The sequence below is a fragment of the Marmota monax genome, unplaced genomic scaffold (assembly GCF_021218885.2).
Source record: "Marmota monax isolate L192 unplaced genomic scaffold, Marmota_monax_Labrador192_F-V1.1 WCK01_AAM20220418_F8-fsc00066, whole genome shotgun sequence".
NCBI lineage: Eukaryota > Metazoa > Chordata > Mammalia > Rodentia > Sciuridae > Marmota > Marmota monax.
In genome coordinates this window covers 7,058,696-7,080,842 of record NW_026692805.1, presented here as the reverse complement: position 1 = coordinate 7,080,842, position 22,147 = coordinate 7,058,696, and the positions used below count along the sequence as shown (strand labels likewise).

At 41.0% G+C, this 22,147-nt stretch overlaps 1 protein-coding gene and 1 long non-coding RNA gene across 23 annotated transcripts in view; one reads left to right on the top strand and one right to left on the bottom strand.

Annotated features, from left to right (window-relative positions):
- The window catches only part of Pard3 (par-3 family cell polarity regulator), a 667,456-nt gene extending 654,610 nt beyond the window's left edge, over positions 1-12,846 (top strand). For all 22 annotated transcript variants that reach the window (XM_058580585.1, XM_046448315.2, XM_046448314.2 and 19 more), the window contains 2 exons: positions 3,972-4,099; positions 10,846-12,846. In XM_058580585.1, the coding sequence (XP_058436568.1) occupies positions 3,972-4,099; positions 10,846-11,239 (522 nt within the window). In that variant the 3' untranslated portion in view covers positions 11,240-12,846. The remainder of the gene's footprint in view (positions 1-3,971; positions 4,100-10,845) is intronic.
- LOC124095155 (uncharacterized) overlaps positions 1-18,930 on the bottom strand; it is a 71,474-nt gene extending 52,544 nt beyond the window's left edge. Inside the window, exons 1-2 of the long non-coding RNA XR_006852424.2 lie at positions 18,660-18,930; positions 16,647-16,745 (exon numbers count right to left, since the gene is read on the bottom strand). This is a non-coding gene — a long non-coding RNA (uncharacterized LOC124095155). The remainder of the gene's footprint in view (positions 1-16,646; positions 16,746-18,659) is intronic.
- Positions 18,931-22,147: the final 3,217 nt, after the last annotated feature.

Below are 22,147 nucleotides of genomic sequence, written 5' to 3'. Positions count from 1 at the left end.
CTAAATTGCTGAGGCTGGCTTTGAACTCGTGATCCTCCTCCCAAGCTGCTGGGATTATAGGCGTGCACCACCGTGTCAGCCTATTATTTTGTTTTGTATATATGCCCTGGGTCATATATAAAAATTTGGAGATTTGTTATTATTCATAATTTTATAGAAAGCCAACTCCAATTGATCATTTATATTTGTGTATCTATATAGACATATGCACATATGTATATACTATTTTTCTTATCTTAATGAAGAAAAATGGTTATTATAAAGATTATTGAATATTTTATGTAAATGTTAGTAAACAAGTAATGATTTTATTATGAACATATACTTCTATAGCAAGCTGTAAAAAAAGAGTCTTACAATGTTACCTATATCTAATTAGTACTGAAACTTTGTACTGTTATATTTATTTTTATTCGTTAGCATATTAACTATTTTGCATTTTTATTTTTGTATGTTCCATTTTTATTTTGGAAAAATAAGAATGATTTTAATTAGTTGAGAGATGCTTAGTTAGTGACTTAACTCAGTGAAACTCTACATGGAAGATATTTATTACACAAAGTGATACCAAAATTGTCTAGTCTTCTCAAATTTCAAATATTATCTCTTTATAATCATAGTGAAGAACTTTTGTAGCTCCCTTATTTCAAAGGCAACATGAACATTTTTTACTTGTGGTTTTAAAAATAAGGCATGAAGAGATTCCAGAGTACTATATAATAATCATATTTATTTCTGTTTTAAACCTTCCACTATTATTCTGGAATTGGCATTCTTAACATTTTTTTCTCATTTATAAGGTTATTTTTTTGTAACCTATCCCATCAGAAACAAGGCCTGGGTTATTTGTAATTTGTACTTCTAAAACAGAGCCTCACCTCATTGTCTGAAGAATCCCCAGGACTATCACAAGTATGTCTACACATGCATTTCCGTGTGCAGTTATTACATAGTGTTATAGTCATCAATAGTGCTTTCCTTGAAAATATGCAGTTTGTAAGGTTTATTTCTTTAATTTTGTGACTTTTGCACTCAGACATATGAATTTGTCTCTGCCATAGGAACTGAAGTCATTGTATTTAAAAGTAGGATTGTCAATTATAAAACTTCCCATAATTTACATGCTTATGAGGTCTTCATTGAAATCGTGAATAGAGAGGTCTTTTTTTTTTTTTTTTTTTTTTTTTATAATAAATTCAGGCCAAGTGTAAAACTTGCCAGAATGATTTTATTGAGTTGCTGCTATGGGATGGTTGTGAATGCAATCTTCCTTGAAATGTGTGGCCTATTAGAGTTTCATCTTAAAGATAACGGTAATTATCTTAACTAACCTACCCTTTGCATGCACTGGAAAGAAAAATGGAATAAGATACTAATGATGAAACTGATATTCATATTTCATGATATCAAGCCTGGTAGCATGAAATATGTCATTTTGCTAATACCAGATTCATTCACTCAATTAAAGTTTATGGGCCCCAAATGCTGATAATTTCATTACTAGAATTCATCAGGATCCAAGAAGATGCTTGCAGCTGGCTTTGAGCTGAACAGTGTCAGAAAACACACAGTTTAGGAAACAAAAACCCTTCAACTTCTTTTTTTTTCTCTGTCAGAACAAAAATTTCAGGCTACTTGGAGAAAAAGCTTAAAAATACACCTGAAATTTCTACAAGACCTTGCATTTTCTTTTCACATCTCTGCAAGCAGTGTGTCACAGAACAGCATGAGCTTACAAAGCTGGTTACTAAATCCTGCTGCAGAATGCCACATCCTTCAAGTCGGCTTGACACATGTAGATGGCTTATGCTGAGTGAAAAGGAAAGTGCGGTTCTTTGTGAAGGTGTACTGGGAGCTGTGTAGTGCCTTCTTGCTTTGCTTTCTCTCTGTCCAGTGGCTTCCCTCAAGCTTCCCCTGGCTCCCCAAAAACAGCAAAACAGTTCGGTAGCCTATTTGGTGAGTCTCAGCAAGTGTAATGGAAGTAAATGTCTGTCTCCTTGAATGGAGTTGATGAACAACTGGTTGATGCTTTGTTTGCATAAGCAGAATCTCACTCAGAGAAGTGTTTTTCTTGCTGAAGGCACCACTGATGTGTTATTTGAACTGAGTTGTGGAGTGAGTCTCTGAACACACATTTGTCCCAATGAGTGTGGTTATAAACATCGACTAGTAGAGACCAGGGTATTATAAAGCCTAATCTTTACACACATTATTTTGGTATCAGGATATTTTTTAATATGCTCACTGACTATACCCATATGCTTGGAAATTTTTGTCCTGGATATTGCCTCATTATTGCTTACCAACAAATAAGATAATGCTGGCCTGGCAGAAAGAGAACAATAGATGCCGTTTGATTTCTGTTCGAACAAAAGCCAACCAGAGGAGACATGTTATCTTAACTACTGTCCAAATGAATACTAAGATTTTGTTATTTTAGAAAATTATTATTGAGTCAAAGTCTGCCACTGGCTTTCAACTCCAGAAGAAAATCAATAACATGTTCTTAGCAGACATTCTTCATGTAGATATGCCTCTTGCACGATGTTGCTCAACACAAGGGGGAACAGAGGTTAGCAAGTGCCGGGAAGGATGACTTAAGGGCACTGGCCCTGGATGCAATGATAAACCGTTGCTGGATGTTTTGTTATCTTAGAGGTATCGCCTTCTATTTCAAGCAGAGATACTTTCATTTCCAAAGACCAGATCTAGAGGGTAAGCTAACAACTGTCAGTGAGAACTGGAAACATTCTCAGGGCCTCCATTTATACAACACAGTGCAAATTGAATAATCCAGTTTTGGTGAAAAGTACCAATCAAAAGATGACCTGCTGACCAAACTGACCAAGCCAGGAGAATTGAAAATCTCTCTTTAGGTCCTAGCTTCTGGTAGTGAAGAGGGAATGACTTATATGGCTTCCTACTGCTAGACTGAATATACATAAATACCCCCAAAATTCACCAGCACAATTGTTCTAGTTAGCTTTTGTGTTGCTGTGACCAAAAGACCAGGCAGAAACAACTTAGAAAAGGAAAAGTCTATTTTGGCTCACGGTTTCAAAGGTTCAGTCCACAGTTGGGTCAGCTGACTCCATAGATTTGGGCTTGAGGTGAGGCAGAGCATCATGGAAGAAGGGTATGGAAGAGGGAAGCAGCTTAGAACTTGGCAACCAGGAAAGGCAGGGGGAGGTGAGCAAGGGAATGTGTGCCCAAGAGCACTCTGCTCCCCAGGCATAAAATATAAACCCTAAAGGCACACTCCAAGTGAACGACTTCCTCCAGCCATGCCCTATCTGCCTATAGTTACCACCGGGTTAATTCATCAATGGACTAATCTACTGATTAGATATTGGCTCTTATAGTCCAATCATTTCACCTCTGAGCATTCTTGCATTGTCTCACACACAAGCTTTTGGGGCACAGCCCATATCTAAACCGTAACAACAGCCAACTTTCAAGTGTGGACTTTTGGAGTTACTGCAGCAAATTATTATTTTTTGGCATTACCATCTTCTAGTCTTGGGAGCAACTTACTTTCCTGAACTTGCTGTATCCACAAGGGATGTAAACTCGTATCTCATGTCCGTATTTCACAAACCTTATTGAGAAGATTAGCAGGATTGATTCCTCCAGTTTAAACCTGTACTGAAGCCAAAATCAAAATTTAAGATGAAGTACTGGGGGCTCTGAAGGGCAATTACATACCCCTTTTCTCAAAGAAACTTCATCTGCGGGGGGGGGGGGGGAGGAATTCCCAGAATTTACAAAATATTTCTTAATGCAATTTATAAGAATTGAAATTGGGGGCTGGTGTGCGGTTCAGTGATAGAGCGCTTGCTGGCATAGGCATGGTGTGGGTTTTCATACCCACCAATGCCAAAAAAGAAAAAAAAAAGTGCAGTTGAGTAAACAGTCACTTGATGTGTGTTGTAGTTCCGGTCTTGGTAAGGAACTGTGCTTCTCTCCTGCAGCCCAGCTCCCGGCCAGCAGCACAGAGTGGCAGGCACTCTGTGTCCGTAGAAGTGCAGGCGCAGCGGCAGCGGCAAGAGGAACGTGAGAGCTTCCAGCAGGCCCAGCGCCAGTATAGTTCCCTGCCTCGGTAAGCACTGGTGGCTAGGTCTTGAGGTCTGACCAGGCCTTGCAAAAAACACTCCTTTCCAAATTGCACTGGCTTCTCCAACCTTCCTCTGCAGTCACAGCAGAATTGTAAATGGATGGTTGCTTAGCTCAGGGAGAGCATATCTTAGCATATGACAAGACTAGAAAGAAACGTATTTCAGAAGATGCCTACATTTTTACCCAACAGCTCCATAACCAAAAGGGAAGCAGCATGACACATGGAAGACTGGGCTCAGGGGCCTGACCTGGGTTCTAGTGCTAGCTCTGCCATTTTCCCTGTGGCTGCAGAAAAAATTTCCAATATCTGAAAAATGTAATGATAACTCTTCTTTTGCTTGGCTCATAGGTAACTTGGATAAATAATGGATTATACAGCTAGAGCTTGGTAAAAAGAGAGAAGGGGATGAATGCTCTGTTCACTTAACTTTTGTGTGATCAGTAGACTCTTAACAGGGTTTTTTGTTTAATATTCTGGGAGAGCATATCTTAGATCCTTGAAACATGCCTTTAGTTTTTGAAATTCAAAAATATAATTAAAAAAGAATATAAAGGCATTTTTTTAGCTTTTTATTGAAGTGTAATGTGATTTCAGTGAAGTACATATTTTCAGTGCACCGATCTTAAATGTACAGCAAATGAGCTTTGCCTCTGTACACATTCATGTAACCACCATCTGGGGGAGAAATGTAACATTTACAGTACAGCAGAAGATGCCCTCATGTCCCCAGCCCCCTTAAGGTCCTGCTATTCCTGCTTTTGCTCAGTGTGGAAACACAGAGTCCCGGGTGGTCCACTCCTTAGCTGACAACCAAGAAAGGTTGTGTACTGAGCTCCCCAGGAAAGACACCCATGTTCCAGCTGTTCTCTGTGAAATAACTGGAAAGCTCTCAGGTGACTCATCTCCAAGACTGACTTCCACTGATTACTTCCACTGAGAGCCATGGAAGTATTTCTTCCAGGCAATACATAGTTAATAATAAAAGTGCTGAAAAACATTCAACTTTTCAGACTTCCCCAAACAAGTCATTAGTGTAGTCACAATGGTTATACACATTGGTTGTCCTGTTTCAAAACCAGGAGACAAATACATTTTGAGTATCAAAAGATCCGATTGCCATATTGATGTCAAGTAGCCTTTTATGAATTTGAAGGAAACAATTTTGGGAGGAGGCAGATGTTTATCTGTGTGTACTTGACTGACCGTGTAAAAGTCATATTCCGATTTCTACTATGGTGAGTCCCCTTAAATATTAAACAATCACCATAACAGCCATGAGGGATTTCACGTTGACAGGGGTCAGCCAAGGGAACATGAGTTTGAATGGAAGTGTCCTCCAGGACAAGTGTCATCCACCAAGAACTGACTTGTTTAGTTGTTCTTTTTCAATCCATAAGGCTCTATCTCCTTTGAGCAATAAATTGTTTTTTAAGTAGAAAGATTACCCACCAGCAGTTATTTAGGCTACTCTAGCTAAGAGTTATTGAAGTTCAGTTCTGGAGAGGTCTTTGGAAATCATCTTATTTTGTAAGGAAACAGCTCAGAGAAATGAAACTTCCCCCAAGTTCACACAGCTAGCCAAGTTCTTTTGCCATAATTTAAACCCAAACTTGCACATGCCCTAAATCATTATTTTATAAGGCCCACCTTGCTATCGAGAGCTTTTGTTCCCAAGTACGGGGTGTTATTAGGTGTAAAGTTCTCCTGAGCTTAGAATACGGAAGAAGGGGCCACTGTATCAAATGCTAAGCACCATGCACAAGGTTTCCCTTCTCCCAACTTGTTTGGCTTGTATTCAAGAGAAAAGGTGGGCATGATCTTGTGGATGAATAGACATACTTGGTGTGGCCCTGACTCTATAGCCACATAGGTGAGCCATGGCACATGGCTTGTGTGAATGGATTTGCAGGGCCCTTGCTCCTGTTTGTATTGGTAAAATGTTGGCTTCGTATAGTTCAGGGTGTTTAAGAGTATTTATAAGAAAGGAGGGAGAACTATAACAAAGTATGTATAATGAGAGAAGGAACTTGAAAAATGTAAAGGACTAAGGAAAGGAGACAGGAGAGATGCTGGTGGGGAGGGCCTGGAAAGCAGGACCTTTAGGAAGGAAGAGAGATACTAGGATCTGAGGACTGGGAAGAGGAAGAATGTCAGTGAGGTGATCCCACAGAGCTTGCCCTGACCCCATTCCAAAGTAGCTCTTATAGTCTGAACTGAGCCTGTTATTCAAGTCTTCTTCCCCCCTTCACTGTGTTTTTTTAATTAATTAACATTAATTACCACATAGTAATTGTACATATTTATGGTGTACAAGGTGACCTTTTATGCATATTTGTAATGTGCAATGATCAGAGCAGGATAACTGGCATGAGTATCATCTCAGATGTATACATCATTTATGTTTGAAACATTCCCAATCCTATTAGCTACTTTGAAATATTCAGTTAATGACTGCCGTGCCCCTCTTCATTCTTTACCCCTCCTTTACCACCCATATACCCCACTGCTCCACACACCTCTTCCTTCTTGCCTTGTCCCTCACACACACCCCCACTCCCAGCACTAGTAGGACTGCTCACATGTACAAACACAAGAGAGGTGCTTCTGTGATTACTAGTACTACTGCTTTTTAGAGTTTCACACAATAAAAAAGAAACTTTCCCTCTGGGCTAATTGTAGCTGACTATTTTTAGTCATTGTATTCTATTTAGATATGAGAAAAGCAGACATCCCCAAAATAGTTACGTGAGTTTTGGCAAAAGGGGCTGGGAGCCTTCTGCATCATGTTCTCCCGATTCTCTTCTTTTAAGAATAACTTCTCAGTGTGGATCTTGGTATTTGTGAGGAAGGTAAGAAATGGACAGCCCTACCCCAGCTTCTTTCCTTGCAGAGTAGTACCACTTAAAGCAGGCTGTGTGTGGCGCAGCCATCTGAAGGAAGGTGAAGGACTCAACCAGCAGGTCAGAGGGGGACTTGGAACAACCTACATGAGCTTGGGTCATGTCCAAGTTTCTGACATGTGCTATTCTTCAGAGACACTTGACCTCTGCCTTTCGGATGTTGACAATTAGCAGAGTTTTGTCTAAACAAGTTGGTATGGCATTTGAAACCAAAAAGATTTCACACACACACACACACACAAACATGCAGTTACAAAGTGGAGCATAAAGTAAAACAAATGGTCAAGTCTTGGTATCAGTTGCATTAGATAAGGTGGTTTGAATTAGAGGAATGTATATGGGCCAGACTAGTTTGTAAATTCTAACTGTAATTAAGGAACTCCATGGGCAGAATTCAGTCACATTTTGAAATGTCAATGAGAAACACTGCCAGGTGGTAACACTAGTTTGGGAGGAAAGGGGACCTGAATGGCCCCACACTTAATTCTCAATCAGGCTAGGATGTTTTCCTTTTTTTGATTCCTAAATTAGTTCCTTACCTTAGTACCCAGAAGGCAGCTGTCACAGTGAGCAGAGGTGCGTGCAGGCAAAGTCGATGATAGAAGGGCACTTAGGATCCTTGATTCAATACTCCTCCTGTTTTCTTTTCCTGCTTGAAGTTTCCTTTTCTTTCTCCCTTGCCTCGGCTGCATGTCTGCCGAACGGCTCTGCTGTGCATGCCTCCCCGCCAGCTGCCTCTCTGTGCCCTCACATGTTCTTCCCCCCAGGCCCATTTGTTACATCTACAGCCTGCTTGTCAGCTTTTCAGCTTTGGTCTTTTTCTCTCTTCATCCTTCTTGTCCTCCTAAGTCCTTTCCTAAGGTCTTTAGATCTTTGGTTTATGTCCTCTCCATGACAATGGGCTTCAGGCCTTATGGGAGGTCACTGTAAACATTCGGAGGTGATTATTGCCAAACCTGGATATGTGTGTTAAGTGGATTCCAGAATTTCCAGTGGGCTCTTTGTGGGACCAAAGAAACCTAGATGTTGCTTGTAAAGAAATCTGATGAAAGGAAATTGATGCTTTTTGCTGTTGGCACCTGTGACCTTTGGCTGAGGGATCCTGGGGCAGCAGGGATAACCTCAGTCTCCAAGCAAGGACTTCTTCTGTGGAAGTGGTATGGAGTGGTCCTTCCTTACTATAGGTTCATTACTTATTCTCCAGTATCTTTCTCTGCTCCATGATCTTTACTTCTGACCAAGGAAGGGAAAATTAATAGTGTTTTTTAGCCTTTTACTGTGGTCCAAAAGATGCCCCCTAAAACTGAGAGCCACCTCTTGAAAGGAAAAGTAACTTTGTGTTCAAATTGCTTCTCCAATACTAAAGGCACATTATTCACTTTTCTAAGCACTTTACATGGGTGACATTAAATTTATTTCCCCCCACGACTTTATTATATGCCCATTTAACAGGGGAGCTAACTTGGATCCAGAGAGCATAACTTCCCCTGGGCCACGTGGCTGACATATGGCAGTTTTAGGATCTGAACCCGTTTTGTCTCTTCTTCAGCCACTCTCCCCCTGTACCCTGGTGCCTGAATGTCTAGTTTTCTAATGTAGGAAACTCCTATTGTCTGCTTCCTTTTTTTAAAAAAAATACTTTTTAGTTGTTGATAGACCTATATTTATTTTTATTTATTGATATGAGGTGCTGAGAATAGAACCCAGTGCCTCAACATGCCAGGCAAGTGTGCTACTGCTGAGCCCCAGCCCCAGGCCCTGCTTTCTTTTCTTGATCTCTTCAATCAACTCATTGTTCATCCTTTCCTTAATCAAGTGTTTATTGATAACAGTAGCTTCCCTCCTGAGAAAGTTTGGGTGTATGTAAGTGTGGGTGTTGTGCGTGCACATGTGGGTCTGTGCATTTTCCCCATATACATTCTTTCAAACCTCAGGGCAGTTTGCTTCCTTCCTTATACTGATTAATTTGAAGAAAATTTAAGCTATGAGAAATTCATTCTCCCACATCATCATAATTTCTACCCCTAACAAACCTTAGTGAATTCTCAATGCATTTAAATATAGCAAGACTGTATCTTTCTGGGATCATCCAAAATTGAACTCAGTGGTGCATAGCCACCCTAAAGTGACACCCCAGGCCTCAGGAGTTGGGAAGGAAGGGCATTCGTGGGTCTCAGTAGGACAGGAATGAAAAAGAGTTGAAATTTCTGCAGTCTATTTCTGATTATCTCTAAATTGATAACCAACTCATAAAGGAATCCCCCCTTGTTGCTCAGATATCAGTAACAAGTTCGTTGTTTTAATTAAAGTTTCATGATTAATGTCAAATCCCTGGTTTCTTGCTGACACTTTCCATCATTCATGTCTCTAGGCAGATTAATTTATGACTTTTTAAGTGAAGATAATCAGTGCTTCGGGCAAATAAACTCTTCCATCAAATCTAAGGATTCTTGCCTGGGCTGATTGTACAAATGGCCTGACTCTTACTAAAAGAGGGCCAGATAGGTCTCCTGTAGACTGTCTAATTAATCATAGTTAGATCCAGAGGTGGTACTGGACATTAAGTTCATTTTCCATTTTGAAAACATCCCCAGCTACATTTTAGGCCATATGGAAAATGGGCAGATTCCATCCCAAACCATATTGCTGGCAGTTTGAAATGTTCAAAAATGCAAATTGCTCCATTCCTGTGGGAAACCCGGTGGCTTCCCAGACCTTATTTTCCTTCCTCAGGCAGGAGTCTTTTTGAACATTCAGCCGTGTTGTGTGTGTTGATGCAAAAGGCTGAGCCGTGCATACTGTTGCCAAATGATTTTCTTATTGATAAATGGAGCAATATATTTTGGTTTAGTACTCAATCGTCTCTTCCCCCATCTTCCATTTTCAAGACAAAAAATTAGGGCATGTCTTCCTTCCTGGCACAAAATTGTTTTACTTTATCATAGCCAATCTTATTGTAAATTCATAAAAGCATCTTGGGACTTGATAGTAAATTAAAGATGTTTCGAAACAATGATGTTTCCTGAAAATCATGTGCAACTTTATTGTAGAAATGATTCAAATTTGAAATTTCTGGATGACTGATTTATTTCTCAATCCTAGGGTGACAAAGTGAGTTAAGTCGGTTGCCCTGGCCCTTGGTGAAGGCAAAGTGTGTAAGAAAATAGTGCTTACCCTTCAGGCTTCAGGCTCTCCCATCCCGCTGGGCTTGTGCTCTGAATAGTGCCAGTTGCTGACATATAGAACTTGAAAGTGGGCCTTTAAGGGCTGCCTGTTGCATTTTTAATCACAAAGGAATTTAGACTTAAATATTACATAACTGAACTCATATTGTAATCCATTACATGTACTTCATATTAGCTAGCATTTCTGGCACTATGGTGGCAGCTGTGTAAAATATTTGTTTTGCTTGTTTAGAATTGAATTGTAACATCCTAAAGCAAGCAGCAATTATTGCTATAGTTGATGCTGCCAAATCTCTAATACTCCCATTCTTGCCAATGTGTCTAAATTGCAGGAGATATTGTTACCCTAAGCAGGGCAGATAGTACCTCGCCAGATGCAGGAGGAGAGCCCTATTTCCAAATAACTGCCGAATCTGTTTTTCTCTCTCTTGTTCTGTGTTTGTTGACTCTTTGGAAACGCTGAGCTTGCTGAGGACAGTCGTCTTGCAATTCTCCAGTTCCTATCATAGTGTCTAGTGCACAATTCGTACAGGGTAAAATTTGTCAAAACGTGAAAATACTGATTCCACCCATTCCTTCCCCTTTCCTTTCCTCTCTTCACTTCTCTCAACCTGCTCACTAACCTTTGGTCTTTGTTTTCTAGGCAAAGCAGGAAGAACGCCAGTTCTGTCTCCCAGGATTCCTGGGAGCAGAACTACCCGCCTGGTGAAGGTTTCCAGAGTGCCAAGGAGAACCCCAGGTACTCCAGCTACCAAGGCTCCAGAAATGGCTACCTGGGAGGGCATGGCTTCAATGCCAGGGTCATGCTGGAGACCCAGGAGCTCCTCCGCCAGGAGCAGCGGCGGAAAGAACAGCAGATGAAGAAGCAGCCTCCTCCTGAGGGACCCAGCAACTATGACACATATAAGAAAGTCCAGGACCCCAACTATGCCCCTCCTAAGGGGCCCTTCCGGCAGGATGTGCCCCCGTCGCCTTCTCAGGTCGCCAGACTGAACAGACTCCAAACTCCTGAGAAGGGGCGGCCCTTCTATTCCTGAGCACGAGGAGAACACATGCTTCATGTCATGCAATAAAGGACATTTTCATACAAAGACTTGTATTTTGGGAGTTTTTTAAAACCTTGATGGTACTATGGAATATTTCTGTTGTTGGTATCAGTGCCTTTAAGCAGTGTGGGCAAAGAAACGGAAGGCTTTAATGTCTTTGCCGCTATGTCTCAAGTGTCTCTTTCATGGAAGGATTTCCCACCATCTGACAATCATCTGTTCGAGGCATCCACACCCTCTGCATCTCTCTGGAATACCTGGGAATTTTGGCCTAATGCATAAGATATCCATGGCTTTGTTGTTATGGTCCCATACAACTTGGGTGACAGATGAAGCTGAAGAAGGTGTTGTTGATTCTTCTTTTTCCCCTCTTAGCTATGAGGGGACATCTCAGTTTCTGGTGGATGACAGTGGATGACATACACCAGAAACTGGGACTTGCCAGTACTTCACAGCACAGTCAATTATAGAACTTTGTAATCAGCGTGGGTTTCCCTTCTCTTTCTCAGCAACTTGTATCAGGAAAGTTCCATCATCGTATTAAAGAAGCTAAGCCATATTCCAACACCATTTGGTTATTAGGGGGGTCCTTGTGTAACTGCCTTATAACTCAACATTACCAATAAAGCGATGATTCTAGTCTTGTGTTTATAAATACACTTGTTCAGTCATGTCCCTGACATGGCACAGCTCTGCTTAGGGAACGAGGGACATGGGAGTAACCAGGTAGAGGAAGGACTGGGCCTGCCTTGAACCATGTGGAGGGAGGGGGGAGCTGAAGACAGAATTCTCTCAGGAGGAGTATGGGCCAGTACATCCCAATTATTATTTTAGTTAGTTTTTGTTGTGACAGTGTGGAAGGAAGGGCATAGAGTGGGACAAAGATAAATCAGTTGGTCATTTTTGAATTCTAAAAATGGATCTCTCTGTAGTTCTTAAGGTCGGTTGGAACTGATATTTGTCTAGTATATCCACATACTGTATCCCTGCCTGGTGATACCATGTCTCTAAATAATTCTGCCATGAAACATAAAAGACAAATAAGGGAAAAGCCATTCCGCATTACACAGAGAACATTATGGTGTCCCAAAACAGTAACAAAAGATTGCTCTCGTGTCAATATTTTATCGCACGTGCAGGTCACAAGGCCCTCGGTTGCTCCCTGTTTTCATCTGTCGGTCTGAACGTTCTGTATTGTAAACCATGGCTGGGTTGCTAAAGTGCCTGCGAATCCCGATGTGAAAAAAGCTTGAGATGAAAGCTCAGCATAACGTGTATAACAAAAAAGAAGAAGAAAAAAAAAAGACATGTATTGATATGCCTATTCTTTTTTTTTTTTTTTACTGGCACATTGTATTTTTGCGTCGACTTGTTTTTAGAAAATACGTGAAGTGTCCACACGTACCTGTGTCTCTTTTGCATTTCTGTGTAATGGTTCTATTTGTTAATAATGTGCAGCAATGTTTAAATGGGGTTACCAATGTAAGCACGGTGACCTTGGATGACAGTGGCTCTTTCTCACAGCCTTCCCTGAGCTGTGAGAAACAGCTTTCCCTGTACATATGAGACTTCTAATAAAAGGCATATTTCTTCCTGTTCTTTGTGGTGTCTGTAGTTTTCCTGTAGAACCTCTCCTAGCTGTTTTTTTTTTTAAGTATATTAACAGATGTGATTTTTTTTTCATATTTAGTGAAAGTAGAAAATTTCTTATGACTTTTGGGTGCACACATGGAAATGGATGATTGATTACTTATTTGAACACCTGAGGAGAGAGGGATGGAAAAGACAGGAGCTCTTTCTTAATAGACAACTGGAAGACCCAGGCAACGTAAAGAAGCCTGAAGAATTCTGAACTGAAGGGGCCAAGATGCTAGGACAGAATAAAAGAAGAATCATACAGTAAGCTACATAATATTTCCATTGCTGCCCTTTGCCCTTTTGGGGTTGTTTTGGCAAGCCAGGTATTTTTGGTGAGTTCTGGCCTCACTTACAGCAAGCCCAGAAAAAGGTCCAAATTCGACTCTCCTTCCTATACTGACCTGGATCTTATTTTCCAGATCACAAAACAATGTTTTGCTACTTCTTTTAGCTGGATTAATAATTCGTACAGTGAGTCAAAGGCATGAAGGGCAATACATCCCTAGGCGTGTCTCTGCACAAATATAGATGTGGTTCCCAGCCTAAGGTCACGCTTTGCAAGGACCCATCCAAAATGCCCTGTTTGTGGGGGTGCCCAGCATCAGTTGGTTTTCATGGCAGCCCTCATCTTGTCACCAAATCAAAGTTCTGTCACCTTTAGTAAGGAGAGGTGCGTGGCAAGCCAAGAAAATGTCACCTTTTGGGCTCTGATGTGCATGGCAGGTGTGGGGAAGTGGAAAGGGAAGATGGACAGATTTGTTGATTTTGTCACTGACCAGGAGGCCCATTGCAAATGCCAAAACTCACAGACTATTTGTCTCAGCTGACAGTGAGAGGCAGAGCAGGAGAGGTAATGTAGAATGTGGTGGGGACTCAAATCACAAAGGGATTTGTGAATTAAAACTGACAATTTGAGCCGCGCTGGGGAGAGAAGTAGGAAGAGAGATGAGTCAGTGTAGGAGTGAAAATATACCCTATCCATTAATCAGTCCTGTCTAAGTGAACTGACTTCCCTGGTCCAGAACCCTTCCTTCACAAGGACTTGAGGGGATCACCCAGGAAAGCATGTCCCTGAGAAGGCCAGGCCAGATGTGCACTGGCCTCTGCCCAGCACCCTCAGAGAGAAGCCCTGATTCCACAAAAGCGGGCCGGTAGGTGGGCCACACTTGGCTAGGGATGGAAGTTGAGTAACTCAGATATTCCTTGGAAAAGATAGTTCCTTTATGACATTATTAGCACTCTTAGCCTATTAAGACCATAGATATTTATATTAAAAGCATAAATTATAAAATCAGCCTTACCTAACTGTACTAGCATCACAGCCACATAATGAAATACTGAACCCCCGCCTCCTTAGGAAGTGAAGAGAGGTTTATTTTGGCTCACAGTACTGGAGATTTAAGTCAAAGATTGGGTGACCCCATTGATTAGGACATCAGAGTGTGAGCCTGTGTTGAAGCCAGTGTTCACATCAAGAGCCAGAAAGCAAAGAAAGGGAGAAAGACCAGGATCCACAGTCCCCCTTCAAGGGCATACTGCTTAGGTTCTGCCTCTCAAAGATTCCACAACTTCCCAATAGCACCACCCTGGGGACCAAGCCTTCAACACACGGACCTATAGGAAATACTCATCTAATCCATAACAATAATATAAGTATCATATTTAACTTAACTGCCACTCATTTCTTTCTTTGTAGTCAGTTAGAACAAAATCAGCTCATAGCTGCAATCCCAGCGGCTGGGGAGGCTGAGGCAGGAGGAACAGGAATTTAAAGCCAGCCTCAGCAATTTAGCAAACCCCTAAGCAACTCATCGAGACCCTATCTCTAAATAAACTATATAAAGGGCTGGGGATATGGCTCAGTGATTGAACGCCCCTGAATTCAATCCCCTAGTACCAAAATAAAAGCACAAAGGCAGCCCAGAGATCAAAGCATCCCCCAATTAACAGAGTGATCTCACTGAAGGAAACCAGGATATGGGCTTCTCAGGTTTGCTACCAAGAAAGTCAAATATATCAAATCACAAAGAGCAAGCCAAATAAACGTGGGTTTTTTTTTTTTTTTGTCAAGTAGGGGCAATTATTCCAAATTCCTTTTGAAAATAGGTGGAAATTTCAAACAGACAAACCACTTTCTCAGAATGTTCTTTGTGATTGTTCACCAGAATGAGTCTGAGAAGGAGGCGGCCACAAGTGAGAGACCAGGCATCACAGTGGATTCTTTGCCCATGTTATTGCTCCGGATTTACCCAAATATGGTGGTCACTCTCAAGACTGCTCCCCCTCCTCCAGTGTTTTTATTTGAAGGTATACATATTTGTACATATGGGCATAGGTGTCATATGTAAAGAACATCTTAATTCCATATTTGTCTATTTTAATATGTTCCTGTTTTAACTCATGAGTCCTTTATGCTCAGATGTTGCCCCCAAGTCAAAAACAAACTAAGATTAAGCCGATAATACTTGTCTCTGGTTTTGGTTGCTAATCATGGAAGGATAAGTTAGTAAGGTTATACTAACTATATACAAGCAATAAATATTCTCCTTTGGATAGCATAGTGTGCCATAAATTTAAATGTCTGTTTAATTGCTCTGTTTTTTCCTTCTTTTTTTTTTTTTGAACAAAGATTACTCCAATGATGACATGTCAGGTAAGGAGATAATCTTCTTTTCTTACTTCAGAGACAGGGTATCATCTTAATAAGGCAGCTAATAAGAGCGTTCACAGGTCAGAAAGTGAGAGTGACGGAGATGCTTTAATGGAAATCTACCTTCAGCTCTGAGTAATGATTAGATCACAAAAGCTGATGGAATTAAATTGACTTTTTTTAAAAAAATGTGTAGGGGATGAAGATTGTAATTCTGACTGTAAGTTTTCTTTTTCCCTTTTTAAAAACAAGAAACTGATATTCTGCTTCAGAGCTTATGGGTAAAAGGGTAGATTGCTATTGCCTTCCACATAGAAAGAACTTATTTTCCCATTAGATGAGTTCTTATCTCCAATTATCTTCCCAGCCAGCATTTATGCCTCCTCCTCTCCTTCTTTCTTAGTGTTCATATCCCATTCCACAAGGTAAAAATCTATGAGTACCTTTTGTCAGTAGATTTAATTTCTTTAGGCTAAATTCTATAGTAAGGAAGTCTACTTTTAAAGGAGTCTATTGTGGATTCCTTAAGATTAGGCATCCTTTGTTTAAGAACATTTTTTTTTTCCTTTCCCATGTTAAGATTTAAATGTTCAGTTTTTATTTTCTGATTTTTTTTTTCTAGTACCAGGGATTGAACCCAGCGGCACTTAACCACTGAGCCACATTCCAGCCCTTTTTGTATTTTATTTTGAGACAGGGTCTCACTGAGTTGCTTAGGGCCTTGCTAAGTTGCTGGCTTTGAACTCGTGATCCTCCTGCCTCATCCTCCTGAGCTGCTGAGATTATTTTCTGATTTTAATGTTTTTGAAAGCAAACTTTATGTGCTTTAGCCTGCCCCTCTCCGTATGGGTCTATCAAATACTGGACATGAGAAAAATGCAAGAAACAAAGTACTTGCCTTCCCACAGTGAGGTAGAACAATTACTCATTTTCTTTCTTAGCACTTATTTGCTCTCAGGATCAATTAAATGTGTGAAAAAAACACTCTTTCTGAATTGCTCAATGAACTGCTGAGTCATCTCAGCAGTTGGCTTAGAAAAGCCATTTGGAGTGTGCTCCTGGACACTGTGGATGCGTCACATGATCTGATTCTCCCTGGGTGTCACCAACCTGGATGGATCAGCTGCTGGAAGATGGTGCTGTTAGCAGGAACTCTTCTTCTGTCTCTGAAGGAAAGTTCTGCTGCTTGCTAGAAGGCTCCTTCTGAAACTGAAGTTTGGCTTCCGTGAGGGATTTTATGATGCAAATATTTTAAGTACAACTTTGAAGGTTTTGCCATTAAAAACAGTCTCACATGGCTCAGGGCCCAGCCGACTGCAAACTACAAGGGGGAAAAGTGCCATCTATTGCTGGCAAGTGACAGGAAGGAAAACAACACAAATTTCTAAACCAATCGTGACCTTGGCTAATGATCTGGTTTCAGGGTTCAGTTCATATCTGACTTGCTTTTATTCAGTTCTAGTTGTCAGCAGCAACATACTTATCATGGTTGTTTATGTTGAGATGAAATGGACAAAAACATCGGCCCTGCAACCAGAGATGGATCAGATTAGGGCTGGCCAATGAATGCGTGGTATTTTGGAATAAAACAACCCTTTGAACTCATCTTGTGAAGCCTCAAAGTGAATTTGTCCTACACGTGCCCTGACTTTGAACTTCATATCCTGACTTTTCTGAATTTTATCTGCTTGACTTGTCATCCACCGGAGCCCATGGAGCTCCCACTATGGTCCATGCAACCAAAGCATTCCCATAAAATCTGAACCCACAAACGGAGTCTACAAGCTGCCTCTGTTTTCTCACTTTATTTGGTCTCTTTATTTATGTAGCCTTTTATAATTTGCAAAACACTCTCATCTTTGCTTTTTGAGTCCACAGACACTTGGAAGAAGGTTGAAATCATAGTCCAATTTTATACCTGAAAAAACTGAGATTCCAGAATTTTGTGAGCTAGTCAAAACACAAAACCCTTTGTCCTGTCACCTACCACTGGGATCGATGCAAAGGTTTTATCAAAATCAAAGATTGTGTTGCAACAATATTAATTTCCTTTTTTGTTGGTAATCGTGCTTTTTATTGATGGCGACAAGAAGCACAACATAATGTATAAAGAGCTGTGAAATTAGTAATGCCATGAAAATAAATTCTATTCATCACAATACTATTTATATACTCTTGAAAAAATTATATATGTGTGTATATATATAATAATTACATATACATATGATGACTTATTCACACATTAGGCACAGTGTATCATATATTTTAAATGTCTATTGAAATAGACAATGCCAGGCTTTCATAGGGATTTGCAGACACCACCACAGTCTCTTGGTGACCAGTGCTTCATGTCATACCTCCTTTGCTTCACTGTTTAAGGTTCTGAGAGCAGTAAAGCCAGGTTTTAATGTTGAGAAAATGAAGAGTCTTATGAGATTGAAGATAGCGAACATGTTTTTAAAAATGAGTAGAACTTGAAACATGAAGGATGTAGGATACTGTAGAACACAGAATGGCCGCAGTAAAAAACCAATCCCAGCAGTTGAATTTCTGAAGCAGATGCAAACGAGACCCCAAATGCTAATCCAAAATAGAAAAGATCGTTGGGAGATTGTGAAACAATAACAATTTGCATTAAATCATCAGCTGCTTTCAGCACAGATGGGAAAAGCCTGTTACAAAATGTTGTAAGACATTTGCAGCGGGTTTCAAGCTGGACACGCATTAAAAACATTCTTGAGCTTTTCACACTGGGAATAAAAATGTGAATCATTTTTAGCGCAGATTTATTCTTTATATTTTCTTTTTTCCCTTGTATTTTATTTTACTTTTGGTAGAGACATGACATAGGAATAGCCAAGGGGAAATGATCCATTTGCAGAGTAGGATAGATAGAATTTATCTTCAAAGAGGTAGAATATTAATTATGCATAGAAAGAAACTTTTAGCTCTGAGACATTCCCAATGAAGCGAGTGGCTTATTTCACTCAAGATCCTAATCAAACACAGTTGTGATATCAGAGAGGAATGCTGGCAGTTGCTTAGTGAGTCACTCTGAGCGAGCATGGGGCAGAGTTGGAACGGCTCACTGCGACCCAAGATCCTCCCCTGGGGTTCCTTCACCTGTGTTTCAGCTGGCAGTGAGGGTTGTATCCATCCTCTGGTGGCCAAGGTGATTTCTCCTCCATTGCTCCTTGAAGTACACTGCAGGGGTTGAAGGCAGAAGCCAAGAGCTGATGCTATGGGCCCATCTCCTCTGATCCCACACCTCTAGAGAAGATCCCAGACAGCCACAGACTCTCCCGTCTGGGAGAACTGGCTGACCCCAGGAAACTAGTTTCCAATAACTAATCTGGCTGAAGGAGGCACTTCCCCCGGCTCCAGCTCTCCTTCCCGTAAGCCAGGAAATGTGCTCTCCCTGCATTAGGGGGATGGCTCATGAGGGACTTCTAATCTCTGATTGGTGACTTCATATGCTATGTTAGTGTCTTCAGCTGTGTATCTTAGATCCTTTTAGGTGTTCCCTCTGGATTAATTGGAAATCGTGGATATCCTGTTTGTGTGATCTACTCAGGCTAATTGTAAGGCCGTGAAAGGGCCAATATTGATTTTTTTTAAAAGAAGAAGCCACTTTATAGGAACTGAAACTTAAAATGTAGAATTCAGAGTCGCTTTAGGAAAAATCATTATCTCTTATTTATTCATTCATTTGTAGCTCCCGCTCTATGTTGGGTGCTGTGTGAAGTGCTGGGAACACGCTAGAGACTAGCATGGCCTTGTTCTATGGGTCATGGCTGTATAACATCCAAAGGGTGGCACTCAGCCTGGAGAAAACAGAGCAGGATTCAGGGACAGGCAATGAGAAGGAGCAAGGGAGCTGCCACTCTAAGTGGAGGGGACGGGGACCCAACTGAGCAGAAATCTGAAGGAGGGGGTGCATCCACGTGGCTATGTGAAACAAGAGCATGCCTCAAGGAAGGAACAGCTCAGGTGCCCGAGTAACTGTATGCCTGCCACTTTCAGAGAATAAAAGTGGGCTCACGCCTAGCGTTTATTTTGTCAGGTGAGTATAGATGAGGAAGAGAGGAACAAAGAGTTTATTATGATCATTATCATATAAAAAGTGAAAAGGAGAAAAGGAATCATGTGAGGACCCCAAACAATGTTCATCAAGGAATGCTTGGAGTTGGGGGATAAGAGGTGCAGTTAGTGGGGTGCTCTAAGTAGAGATTCTGGAGGGAATATTGGTGAGAAGGATACGGACAGGCATGACCTGGCTCATGGTGGTCGACGTGAAGTGGAAGACAAGATCCATGGAGGTGAAGCCATCCAAGAACGGAGGCTAATATGTCAGGAGGATCTTCCTCATGAGGATCTGAGTTAGTGAGGTTTTCATTGCTGTGACCAAAATAACTACAAGAACAACTTAGAGGGAGAAAGGTTTATTTTGGCTCACAGGTTCAGACATTTAGTTCATGATGGGCCAAGTCTATCGCTCTGGGCCCAAGGGAGGCAGAACATCAGGAAGGAAGGGCATGATGGAGGAAGGAGGGATCCCTTCCAGGACACACCCCCAGTGACCCACCTTCTCCAACAGGGCTCCACCTTCCTCCAGTTACCACCCAGTTAGTCCATTCAAATTGATGATGTTACAGCTCTCATGATCTAACCACTTCACCTCAGAATATTCCCTACATGAACATAGGACCCATGAGGGGACAGCTCAAATCCAAACCATGACCGTATTGAAATCAACATCAACAACAAATACAGGTGTAAGACAGGGATTCAGGTGCTAGAATCTTCACAGAGTGGAAATCTATAGAGGATTGCAGCAAGGAGTGAAATAACACAGTCTAATTAACAAGCTTCAAAGGACCAGTGTGGGCGGGCTTATTGAGAAAGCAAAAATAATATCCCAGAAGTGTCAATAAGAACTAAGACACCTATCCTATCTCCAATCCCCAAATATGCATTGTGTGAGTGAAAAACAGCCTCCACGGGGAAAGCTGTGCATGTTATTAGAGCAAGAAGAGGGTGGGGGGCATACCAAGCCTTGAGGGAGGGGGAGATCACTTTCTGAGAGTGACCTAATGAGGGGAATTTCTTGGGCTTCTTCTGATATCTGAAGGAAACAGGGTTTCAGGGCAAGGTACTGTTCTGTGATCTCTGAGAGGAGGTTCAGTTCTAACCATTCTGTGCTTTTCAGGTGGCAAGAAGTAGGAATCTTGCAACACAGGCACCTCAGCCCAGGAGCAAGGTGTCTTCTATCCCTGCAGCCCAAATTCCCAAACCTGCTTCCTGCCTTGTGCCTTGATGACAGGCATGTTCATTCATTAATTAATCAAGGGCCTACTACATAATAGTTGATGTTTGTCACTGGGTATCTAGTGGTGAACTAAAGAGACCTTGAGGTTCCCGTGAACATGACAGATCAAAGGCAAAAAATAAACTTACTGATACACTAAATAAACACACTAATAGATGCAGGATGGTAAATTGTGATCAGAGCTCTAACAACAAAATTACTATGAGAGAATAATAGGGGAGAGGACATAATTAAGACGGAGGACGGTGAAGGTTGGTGGGGAGTGGCTTGTAAGCTGAGTCTTGAAGGATACTGAAAACTTAAGAAAAATTTGGAAATATATCAAGACCCCAGAAACTGTATGTCCTATAAAACTGAGGTTTCATTTAGAAGAATTTAGTGAATCAAACCCAAAAGGTGGACAGACTTACTCCCAAAGGTGTTAAATGATATTGTTTATAAGAGAAAAATTAAAATTAAACATCCTAAAATTGGGAAATGGCTAAGTAAATTATGATATGAAATGTAGTAGTGTATCATAGTTATGAAAATTAATGTTTTTGAATAAATCCACTATCATAGAAATATAATCATAATATATGTTCAATAAAAGATTCCAGCACATAAAGTTGTACCCACATTGTGGTTGTATTTATGTGCATGTGCATATATTATTTATGTGCATATATTATATAATATATATTACATATATTATATATCTATATACACACATCTGAATAAAGGGAGGAAATAGCCCCAATTTTAACAAGTTATCACTGAGTGTTTGGATTAGGATATGTATATACTTGTTTAGCTATATCTCCATTAAAATAAACAAAATCAATGTATTTTTAAAATTTTGCTTAAAAAAAAACACTTTAGTACCTTTAGTCCTTTCCCTTGCTGCTTGGCATGAGCTGTGTCACACAGGTTGACAGCATTTAATCATTGCTTGGGCACCCAGGACTTTTGTGTGAGAATGTCTAACGTCAGAACAGGAAAAGGAGGCCATCTGAGTTGGAGTAATTCAGGATGAGTTGGTGGAGGAGCGGGGGGACTTCAGTTCGTGCCTTCATGACAGGGTGGCTGGTGTTTGGGACGGGTGAGAAGGGAGCAGCCACAACCGTGAAGAAAACCACAGGGTGAAATGTGCAGAAGTGGAGTTCAGCCAACCATGGAAGCAACCATGTGGAGACAGCTATGGGGGACTTGGGCTGAACCAGGAAGGGAAATGCTTGGCCAGTGGGGTGGAGCCAGCTGCAGAGACATTGAGACAGCAGGTGGGGAGCTGCAGGCTCTGGAG